At 42.5% G+C, this 11,955-nt stretch overlaps 1 protein-coding gene across 1 annotated transcript; it reads right to left on the bottom strand.

The window, feature by feature from the left end:
* Positions 1–292: 292 nt before the first annotated feature.
* snw1 (SNW domain containing 1) lies at positions 293–8,346 on the bottom strand. The gene is made up of 14 exons (XM_073493070.1): positions 8,286–8,346; positions 7,611–7,764; positions 7,245–7,406; positions 7,041–7,136; positions 6,200–6,306; positions 5,828–5,932; positions 5,117–5,186; positions 4,920–4,985; positions 4,591–4,707; positions 4,359–4,500; positions 3,597–3,699; positions 2,705–2,822; positions 1,942–2,105; positions 293–1,169 (listed from the first exon to the last, which is right to left on the bottom strand). The coding sequence occupies exons 1-14, from the start codon at positions 8,297–8,299 to the stop codon at positions 977–979; spliced, it is 1,611 nt and encodes a 536-aa protein (XP_073349171.1). The 5' UTR covers positions 8,300–8,346; the 3' UTR covers positions 293–976.
* Positions 8,347–11,955: the final 3,609 nt, after the last annotated feature.

The raw sequence follows: 11,955 nt of genomic DNA on the forward strand, positions 1-11,955 counted from the left end.
TCTGGTGAAAAATGTCACTATTCACATTTTGTAATAGATGGCTTCTCTGAATACAGTTTGGGCATTTAATCATCTATGTAAATGGGAAGCGTTACTCGGAAGAGATTAAAATGAGGGAAATCTTCTACGAGCAAACTGTAACAATTACACAACTAATGGACTTCCTACTATGTTGTAAAAGTTTAGATTAAGCAGCTCAGAGCTGGACTGTAAAAAAGCTGACGGGGAGAAAATATCGTGTCATTTCTACATTTGTAAATACATTATTCAGTCAATAACATACACAGTGGGATACCAATTACACACTTTATGAAATTTATTCCATTGGTAGTAATGTACAAGAATTATAAAGCTGGTTTGCTTTACATCTTACTGATTTATACTGCTGTACATGTCTGCCATCAAACACGGGCTTTAACTGTGTTCACAAATACACCAGAGGCTTAAATAAAACACAGTGAACAAGAACTCAAAGGGGGGAAATGTAAATGTAAATGGACAATTCCTGCCGGCTGCACTCTGTATACATGTTTAAAAAAAAATAGAGACAAAAAAAGATTCAATAACTAAGATCTACACATGTCAAGGACCAAAATATCATCAAATATGACCTCCCGCATCTGAGTGACATTTGCTGCCCTGTACAGAAAGATGTTTTCAGATGCAGAGGGTGATCTCACACGTACAACAGCTTTCAGTTCAGCTCCACGTGTGTTAGATGTACGAGTCATATTTTACATGACAACAAATGCTTAATATTGGGAATAGAGCAGAGTAAACAAAAATGAGGAAAAAAGAGCATCTTTGACATCATTCAGCCTCTCACACTCACAGAAAACAAGCATTCTGACAGATCTTTCCTGATAGAGACTTGAGTATATTAAAACACCTGTGGACCACTGACAGGGTGCCGATGTTCTCCCCGTCCTCCAACCTGCTAGCAGCTGCCCTACGTGGACTCTGTGCACGGTCGGACTCACTCCTTCCTGCGTTTCTTGTCGTGGTAGTCGTCCTTTGAGCGGCCGCTGGTGGAGGGCCTCTTGGAGCCGCCGTGCTGCTTGGCCTCCTCCAAGAACTTGTCCAGACCGAAAGGATCCTCCTCGAATTGGACCGGCCCTTCTCGTCTCTGCCCGTGGTCGGCACCTGAGAACTCTTTGTCTGGAACAAACCTGATGGTAAACAAGAAAAAGAAGGAAGGATGATTACAGTGAACATTCTTTGTTTCTCCGACTGGTTTGAAGGTCTTTATATTGTGTTCACTGACAATCTCTGTTTGTTTGTCATGTTGTACTTGTTTTTTGTCCTTGAGGGATCCTCAAAGCAGGAAGGAGGATACAGTACTAAAACTACGAGCTAACAGCTGGAAGGTCACGTCTTGTTCAACAAATTCTCAGAAGAAATATCCAAAGCATCAGGACACTGTGTGGAGTCTATGTATTTTTTATGTCTCAGAGAATTTACTGAAGTAAAAGATTTGCTTCTCCATGTTTTGCACAGTGGTCTAACGCCCCGCAGCCAGCTAAACATTCCTAGAGGACAATGACAAGCTGGTGACTAAACATATGGGACAGGCTATGCTCGACTAGTAGACTGTGGCACTGCTGCCCCAAGGACACGAGCTCCTGCTGGGACATCATGTGCACGCTTGCCTCAAAATAAATGCAGAACGACCTCGAAATGATTCAGGCAGCTTTTATTGGTATATTCTCTAATTATAACTGAGAAGGTTAAAACTTTTGCAGTGCTGTTCGTAGCCTGATAAATTAGAAATACAACAGTCACATTTCTCAGAGAAAAAAGCTGCTTAATCTGGCTGATGTCTGGTGATGATCGCCACAAAAACACAGTCAGTTACGCTAATAATTTGACTGATGCAATTACTGTTATTGATTAAACAATATTGTTATTGTAGATTAGGAGAAACAAAGTAATCCACAGTACCTGTTGGTTTGCATGAGTGTGTCGAAGTCATCTGAGTAGGCGTCCTTCTCGATATTCTTGCTGGGCCTGTAGATGTTCGACGCCATGTCTCTGCCGCCGCGGAACGGCTGGTCGTACACGTTGTATGTGTCGTCCTCACCACCGGCAAAACCGCTATCCATACCCTGGAGAGAGAGAGTGTGAAAGGAACAGTGCCTTTTAGAAAAAATATAGAAATGTACAATAAGGTACTAGCTAATAAATCTCTTACTGTGCTTTCCTTTTGTACGCAAGACAAACTAATTCACCATGTGGATTATGAGGCATTTCTTGCATGAAGTTACTACATCTAACCCTTCAATAGCGCCCCCTATCCAGGAAAATGCAAACCACTGGAGACTGTACCACTTATTGCAACTTACTGGACTGGAGTGTGGATCAGAACAGTTATACTCTCACCCATTGACATATGCTCTTGCCACAAAGTAACAGTCAGATGTATCATGTGTATGACTGCATGCATGCACTTGTATTTTTTCGTCTTGTTTTCATCTAGTTTCACATTTATCTATCACTCAAACTCCTTTTTCCTTCTGTTTCAGGCTCTTGAGCTGCTGTAACAAGTGAATTTCTACAGTGCAGAATCAAAGTTTTATCTCCTCTTTCTAATGAAAGGTAACCGTCTCTCTCTCCTTGCAATACTATAACTCTTAATTTGGAAACGTTTCAGAGCCCAGTATTCAGTTTTCATGTTGATACATTTGTAGATATGATATATTCGAACCTTGCTCTGGTTGAAGAGTCTCTGGTCGTACTGGGCCTCACTGGCTGAACGAGGGTTGGGGACGCCCAGAGCGATGAGCTCACTGATGTCTCGGTCCTGGTCCCTCTGCAGCTTCGACCTGGAGCAGAAAACAACGCGGGATATTTAGTAGGGATTCAAAGGAAAACATTAATGAAGCACACACACCAATGACATGAAAAGATAAGAATTTAGTGCTGTAGCAATAAAATTAAGTCTTAAGGGAAAGTCTCACAGAGTCAGACAATATAATAAGATGTTGGCTGAACTTTTTATGTAAGCCTCTGGGTATAACATAATGGAATAACTTAAATCATATTTCCAAAACCTTCAAGGATTTTGCCATTAATGCTTCATATAGGATGAAATGTGTGTATGTAATAAAAAATGAAAGTTTCTTCTTAATGAACTTCTTGGTGACTTTGACATCTTGACTGTCCTTCAACAAACTGCCATCTCAAAGTTAAGTGAAAGGTAATTTTAAGATAACAAGGTTTCTGCTTTCTGACAGCTGGATTTGTGATTGTAATGAGCTCTGCTCTGAATTTAAATTCATTCTCTCCTCCAGAGACCCACAATTCCATCAAGTGACAACCTGACAGAGAACACACACACACACACACACACAACACAACACACAAACTGATCATGCATCACACATGCACAAACAGTCTGTGGATCACTGCAGACAAGGACTACTGCCTGAGTAAGTGTGCTGGATCCTGCTGCGTTTGTTCAGTATTACTGCTGGCCACATGAATGATTCAGCAGTGAGCGGTGTATCTGTGTGGCTGTGTGTGTGTGTGTGTGTGTGTATATAGTGAGCGGGGTGGATGAGTTCACATGCAGTGTGTTTAAAGTGCGTGTGCAGCACCTCTTATCAGGAGCCGCCCTGGAAATGTTCCTGTCGTGCTGTCTCTCTTTCCTTCTGTCATGGCGGATCTCGTCACGCTCTCTGGCCTCGCCGTCCTCGCCACCTGCCGCATGAGACGGGTGAAGATGGATGGGAGAGAAGGGGGAGAAGGGAAGAAACAAAAGGGACATTTATTAGAAGAAATAACACCAACATGAGGAGAGGAATGGGAGACAGGTGATGTGAAATGGTGCAGAGGTGAAAAGAAACATGGAGGATGGAGAGGGAAAGTGAAATGAGAAGACAGAGGTGGGTTGTAGGTGATGTGAGAGATAATAGAAACAAAATATATGGTATAGGAACGGGAGAGATGTGGAGCAGGAGGCTGATACACACCGTCAACGGTCAGTAAACTTGTACAACAAAAACACATCTGACAGATTTTGGTTTTGTTTCACAAAAACAATCTGTTTTTGCATTCTGATTCGATGTGATGTATCTAAATGGTCATTCAAAACCTATGTACAGAAACAGGACATGAAACATTGATTTTTCTACTCGAAATATATGTAAATTATCAGTCGGGGAGCAGACACATCATTTCACAGCTTACTGGTCCTGTCAACGCTGGCAGGCTGAAAAATGTTGTCATCACTTATGCCACTCGCGCTCCAGGTTTGGAACTGGCAAAACACTGACAACAGACTCTGCTGCACTCACGAACACAAACACACACACATACACACAGAAACCGATAAAATAATCCTTATCTTCAGGACTCACCTTTATCCCCGTGACTCTTGATCCCTGCCCTGCGGTCTCGAGCCATTTGAGCCAGTTCCCTCAGTTTCTCCTCCTTCTTTTCCTTCTCCTTCTGGGCCATCTTCTTTTCCACCTGGGCTCTCATCTCCACTGCCTCTCTGGCCTATGGAAACAATCCGCATTTCAGTATGGAAATTAAATACGGACTTTAACAAAGGGTACACATTTAAGGCAATGAACAACGGTTGCGTACCTTTCTATCGGCGATGTAGAGTGCCTCAGCCAGCTTGGCAAAGTTTTCATTGATGTGAACGGTTTGCAGCCCCCTTCCATCAGCAGCGAGACGTTTATCAAGAGGAATGGTGTAACCCTGAAAGATATGAAGCACATCGAGAGAAAGCAATGAGAAGAGTAGAGAAAAGGCAATGAAAGTGGAATTACCATGACAACCGGTGTACTTAAAATCAAATATTTAGACAGCGTTTTTAAAAACACATAAGCCTGCATGACCTACTCACAATATGTGTGAAATTTAGATACAAACACAGCCAAATGTTCCAGTCGGCTCTGGTGTCACATTACCTTAGCGTTTTTCCAGTTGGAGATGCACGGAGGAATCTTCCACTCCTGCTGCTCCTTCACTGTCATCTACAACAAAAGGGAGAAACTCTGTCACACATAATATCTTTCGGACAATGCGAGTAACGTCATCTTGATTTTTCAACGTAGCATGAAAGAACCGAAAACCAGGATGTTTCTAACCCTCCAGCAGACTGTACCTTTCTGCTTGGGGAATGCATGACGGGAGCCGGGGGAGAAGGAGGTCCTCGAGGAATCTTCTTGTTGATCCTGAAACATACAATCGAACACATCGAGTCATTACAGACTGAGGGGGCAGAGAAATACAGTAATGAATACAGTAATGAAAGAAACTGTCGAGTTTCATTTGACATTTTGGTCAAAATGAGGTCCTTAAAAGCAAAGTTCTTTAATAATGGAGGAGCCAACTTTAGACATCTTAATATATCAGGGGCAAATGGGCGATTAAAACTAGAGTTATTGATTAAGATTTGCAAGGAAACTTTACATGAGAGAGAACTTTAACTTAACAAGTAATGATTCACATTCTACCAAAATCTTCCAAATGGGTTTTAATTTTTTATGCTTCTTTTAAATCCATCGGCTTCATAATCCTTAATTTCCTTTGGATATTAACTTGATGCTTAATGTCGATTAAAAAACTATGACACTCATCATCACCGACAGACACAAACGAAATGCATCAAGACATCATGAAAAAATATAATACTGATTTTATTATTATTATTTTACTTCTGGTAGAGGTACCTGTACTCCTGCCTGCATCGGATTACAGTTAATTACATTAATTGTACGTTTTACATTAAATACCCTGTATAATCTAAATCTATCAGCCCAGCCTTCACACGTGGCTTCAAGTGACGGTGTTGGACACATGTTTGTTTACTTACTTGAAACGTGGCGGTTCCATCGGATCTTTCTGCATTTCCACCATGCGGATCACCCTCTGTTTGGCCCCCGAGTTAAAAGCCACTCCCTGCTGGGACGGGGTGTATCTTGAGAAGAGACAAAGAGGACGAAAAGTGTCACCATGAATAAAACTTTAACCTTCACCAACACATTCAAATACAGGCGATAGAGAGGACACTTAAATTGATAATCACTGTGTACTTAAGTGTTTCATAACATGGAATCTTTCTCATCACTCCCTTAAATCCCACATGATGTCAAAGTAGCATTATATGAGCTCACAGTCGTAAATAATCCTTCTCTCCCTATAGACTTTCTGTGTACTTCAATGGTTTAAAAACTGTAATACATACCTGATGTACTGTGCAGGAGCTTGTTTGTCTGCAGCTCTCACAGGCATGGCAGCAGCGATCTTTTGAGACACCTGCTTGTCCAGGGCAGCTCGGGTCTTCTCTGTCAGCTACAGAGGACACATGTTTAAACATAGACTGATTAGCAATTTTACCTTCTTTAAACTCTGTAGCGTTAAGGCAAAATGTCATAAAAGTATATTTTTGATAGTTATTATAGAGACTAAATGTTTTAACACACTCACTCTACAGTGTGGCCGAGTCCACACGCACATAAGTATTCTCAAAAACTAAAAGTTTCTCTATCACACAAGCTGTTTAGCACCGATTTAGGAATAATCTCTGTCCATCCCGACACAGCTGAAAACACATATCACGTGGCCGTTCACATACACTGGGCAAGCATGTGCCGGTGTAAACAGGAAGCTGATTGTTTACTGTGCGGTTGGTTGCCAATGAACAAACTCAAACACTGCAATATCATAACACACTCTCTGGGTTCACATCTGCCAGTGATGCTACATACACTGATGTGGCCTAATTAGGGAGTGAGTGAACTTGGGTGTCCATTTCATTGTTTCAAAAAACTGTTTCTGCCGATCCAGACGCAAACACAGCAAACTGAGATTTAAATGTCCTTCCCCTGAAATTAATTTACCAAAGGGTCCGTTTTCAGTGTCCTAAACGTTGTTTGTGTGTGTACAAAAGGCCAAAATGTGCAAAAAAATTGATGTTTTAAGAAGAACCCGTGCGTGTGGACAGGGCCTACATTGTTATATAAATTACTTGGTTCTATTACTTTCTGCAGACAACTTGTGACACGACACACTGCAGCATGGCTTACCTCTTGTACGGCCTCCTCGTCAGGCTTCTGTAGCTCTGGAGCATCTTCATTCAGAACTTCCTTTGGAAGAAGATCTGTGTACTTACTGAAGACCACCTGCAACAAGGAAGGAAGAAATTAATGAAACAGACTGAGACTCTTATAGTAATTAAACCAGCGTGACGATGTGTACCATAAGACAGTGTATACTGAAGGATTGTGTACCTTATCTTTGCCCTGTCCTTGTCTGGCGATGGCGTCGTATTTGATCTTTCCTTCTGCGTCCACCTGCACGGCCAAGGCGTTGTTCGTCTTCCTCTTCCGACCCATCTCCAGAGGAAACTGGGCCACATGGATCTCTGGGAAAGCGCCTCCATCTCCAAAATCCTACAGAGACACAGATTTCACAGCAAACATGTGAACATCAACTTGGTGTTGACTGGTCTCCACAGTTAGCTATGTCATAAAGTGTGAGACATCATACAAACAATATCCCCAACCACCAAATAAACAAACACACAAGCTAGAAAACCCGTCCAAACTGTTTTATGTTATTTGAAAAGTGTCTAATGAGTACAGAAAGTGATTTACCTCAAGTGAGCGAGGCACCCAGCCTTTTCTGTGTCCATAAGGAGGGGGCTCTCTGCGGGACGATACCAGGGCGGTCGAGTAGGACTTCTGGGCCCGGAGCCTCTCCTCTGCCTCCAGCTGGTCCTGGGACAGCTGGGTCGGCGCCGGTAAAAAGCTGGACACACACACAAAGCACAGATCTGAGCCTCGTTGTTATGTATAACTCAGCTGCTCTAAGCCCTAGCTAGCGTTAGCCGAAAGCTAACCCCTCCGAGTGACGTTATCTTTACGTCGCCGCGTTGTTTGGACGTCTTAAAAGCTGCTAGCCGGCTAGCTAGCAGTCGATCATCTTTTATCTTTTTACCATTTACAACCACCAAACTCAAGCTTGTAGCAAACAGCCCACTAATAAACAGTTGACGAACATGTGTTGTGGCCACGGCTGCGTGTTGCTAAACATGCTAACGCTAGCTAACGCCAGACGTTTCGTGTTAGCTTACACTTTCAGCTAGCGTTAGCATTAGCTGTTGCCATTAGCTTTGATTGAAAAAAATACGGAAACGATGGCAGACAGACCAAAAACAGCAATGTGAAAAATTAACGGCGATGTATTTATTCTAGATCGTGACGTTTTGAACGACATATGATACATTTTCGTGGATTAAAAGCAGAAAAAGGCCTGGTCGCGGTACTCACCTCGTCAAAGACATTTTCCCCTTTCTTCCTTAGCAATGAACTGCGCATGCGCGGAGAAGAGGACAGATGTTGCTCTGCATTTCCTGTTTAAGATCCATGAAGCTGCAGGATTTTACTGTTGTTGATCAATATGTTTTGGGATTTGATAATCAATACTGATTAGTTGAATAAGAGAGAACAGAATAAAATAAATTAAACTATAAATAGGGGGTATGATGTTAGGATAACCATGAACTCTTAAGTGTTTCTCATGACTTCCCATCATACAGAAGTAACGTACTTGACATGTAACATCCCTTAAAAAAACAGGAAAATGCAGGTATTTAAGTCAGAGAAAGTTTCAGCCACTCCTGACAAGTTTAAAAGTAGTTTAACAAAGGCGGTTTGAATTCCTCTGCAGGTCGTTTCTCTCCAGAGTGATGGATCTCATTGAGGAGTCTGGTGATACAGCAAACAGAGCAACAAGAGTGCAATCAGCACGCAACTTATGCCAGTCTTTGCTCACACACACTCTCAGTAAATATTGTGTCATAATCCATACATAATTTATTCATAAGTCATTTAAAGTTTTTTCATTTTGAGTTGCAAGCAGACGTCTTTTACAGACGAGATATCCCAAAGAATGAAGGAGGTTTTTTTCTCTCAGGGCGACTGATCAGCACCTGGTTGTTTCCAGTCTTCCCCACCAGGTTTACTGCTATGGTGGTGCAAACACTGCTGTTTTGTGTTGTTACCATTAACTGATTCTACCTGCATCTGTGAGTAATGAGGCAGCATGAGCAGGAAGGACCGTCAACATTATCCTGTGTAAAATGGCCAGAGGGATTTCTTCAAGCTGCTCCAGTCTCAGTTGCCAGTCAGGCATATACGATTCACTCGAGACTACTAAACAGAGGGAGAACATAAAGGCTCGCAAGATGAGCTTTGCCGTGCGATAGGAGAATTATGTAACGTCGCCGTAACACACCCTGCTGTGATGATGGATGTGATGAATATCTTGACTTAGGTTCTCCTGCCATAATGATCAGCAATAAAAGTGACATCCCTGCGGTGAAAGACTGGTACTTGTTGGTTTTCCTCCTCTTTCCTTCTCCTTTCTTTCTTTCTTTCTTTCTTTCTTTCTTTCTTTCTTTCTTTGCTAATGCTTTTATCTGTGCGTCTACATCTTTAGCATCTTCGTACCTCCTCTGTCTCTGATCTCTTCCCATCTTTCTTCCTTCCTCTCCCTCTCTGTTTCTCGGAGGAGGAGGAGGCAGTCTGTCAGTCTCTCAGCAGAGACGTACTTTATTAATGTGACACAGGGTAAAAGGACACGTCAAAGGAGATCAATCACCAGGCTGTTGCACGGGACGAGAAAGCTTTTAATATACCCAATCATCTGGGTGCTCCTCTTTTCGTCCGTGCCCGGCATTTGGCATTGAGGAGATCTATACCATTCTGCCTGCCGCTCCCTGGGCTCGCTGCAGGATGACAGAGTGGGCATCGTTTTACTCAAATGAAATCACCCTTCTGGGAGTTTGTAAGCAATGCGTTAGGGTTTTGAGTGTCTTCTTAGGAAGTATGGGAGATTGAAACATTTGAAACGTTGGTTATGTTATTCCTCAACGCCAGCCTTAATCAATAACTCACTGAATTTCCCAGTGGGATTCTCTGATTGAAATATATAACATGTGAAAAAAGTCTATTGAGTAAGATTTTACAAATCAAAGACAAGCGCTAATGCCAAAGCTAATTCTCAGCATTTAGTAGATGATACTCATCAGCTTCAGGTCAGAGCATGACATCAGGGGGAAACGTTTTTCTCATCATGAGGCCAGACTAACAATGGGCGGGGGGGCATCCACGTGCTCGCAGCAGAGGGCTGTGATGCGAGCCGACACGGAGGTGGCAGGGCTGCTGGCTATGTTAATGCTTCCAGCAACACAAGTGTGTGTGGGGCTGAGGGAGGCAACACATGCTCTGTGGTACCTCAGTGTCATCACATGGCCCAACTTCAGCGTCACCGAGGAGCACAGAGGGACCGAGGCAAGCTGGAGGAGAACGGGTGATATTTCAGTAATCTCTATAGCATAAGCAGACATCTGCCTTTAGCTTTTTATTCTCTCACTCTCATGTATTAGCAAGCTAACGTTAGCTTTTTTTAATTGCTTCAGTTAGCCATGCAACACTTAGACCTGGAAGTTTCTGGGTTTACAGACACAGGCAGTGTTTACACAGACGCCAGACTAAATGTTGGCAATGTAGGTTTCTGCAAACCGCAGGTATGTTGAAACTTTGCATTTCTTTAGGTTCAGTTTTTAATTGTATCTTGTGACAGAGCTGTTCTCATGCTCTGGTTAGGCTTAGTCACAAAAACCACTTGGTCAGGGTGAGGAAAAGATCACTTTTCGCTTATTATTTAGGTCGCCACAAATAAAGCAGGAGATGACATGTACAAGTGTTACCAGCCAACATTTTATTTTGGTGACTGGGCACAGGCACAAGAGGCCTGTCTTTCTAAAAGTGTCTTCTTCATGTAACAGAGAAAGCTTGTTAGACAGTCCCATATTCAGCCTATAGCAAAACTTAGCATACACGTCATATGCAGCCCTGCAGTCCTGACCCCCCAACACTTGTTTGCTTTTTTCTGATTTATTGCATATCGTGTGTGTTACCTTTAAATCTACGAGAACTTTCCTGAATCACTCCAGGTAAAAGCAAGCAAGTGCTGTGTTCACACTTTTTAAGAGCGACTGGGAACAGGGAAAAGCTGAATAATATCACATTCAGTTGTAGGATATTTCCCCGAAATGCAAAATGACAGAACCTCCTGGGCTCCAATACAACACAGATCTAAAAATAAGCACTATGTTGGTGAACCACATTAAACCTGAATGTCTCCAGCATTCATTCCTGAAAATAGCCATGGATGACATTTTACTGTTACTTTCTGGTGAGAGATTGAATGTGGCTAGTCTTAAAACTGTACACAGAGAATTGAGCAGAAACACAAATCTAACACCTGGTTGAATCATTCAGAAGATGTCATGGTTAAACGTGCTCATATGTCAAATGTTGAGCCCTGGCAGGTATCAAGACAAGCGCTCCCAGCGTCTCTCGCCCCGAAGATCCCCCTCGGACCTCTGATAGCTAAAATGAAATCTATCTTGACTCGTGGGCTGAAGATTGGGGCTTGACGTGTTCTGTCTGAGTTGATAAAACTGAACACCGGGCCTTCTCTGTAGCCAGTGGAACATGATGGGTATTCATTCCCACTGGAGAAGGATGATAGCATCGAGAGACTCGCGCCTCTTTCAGCCAATGAAATTGCCACATGGCATCAGAGATAGAGGCGGCGAAAAACATGTCCAGAGAGAGCAGATCCGAGAGGATCGCCATAAAACATCAGTGCAGGGCCGGCGTACAATGCCAGTGGGCATTCACCACTGCAGGTGCAATACATATTGTAACATCCAAGTTCAGCTCTTTTGAGAGGCAGGGTGATATATTATTCATTTCTTTTTTCATCTGCAATTCTAATTATGTTGTACATATTTTTTTATGACGTCCGAGTTCGGTCACGTCAGTTGACATTGTGCTTTCGAGTTCTTTAAAAGGTGCGATATGGAAGAATTTTAGTTTTGAATTAAAAAAAAACTAAAAAACTAAAATTATCAACAGAATGTGAAGA

Source organism: Pagrus major, chromosome 22, assembly GCF_040436345.1.
Source record: "Pagrus major chromosome 22, Pma_NU_1.0".
Lineage (NCBI taxonomy): Eukaryota > Metazoa > Chordata > Actinopteri > Spariformes > Sparidae > Pagrus > Pagrus major.

Bases quoted from the DNA above. Each gene is read 5' to 3' on its own strand.
- snw1 (XM_073493070.1), bottom strand. The intron at 4,708-4,919 runs GTAATGTGACAC...CATATCTTTCAG, and splicing joins CCAACTGGAAAAACGCTAAG to GGTTACACCATTCCTCTTGA. The intron at 4,501-4,590 runs GTACGCAACCGT...TTGTTTCCATAG, and splicing joins TCTACATCGCCGATAGAAAG to GCCAGAGAGGCAGTGGAGAT.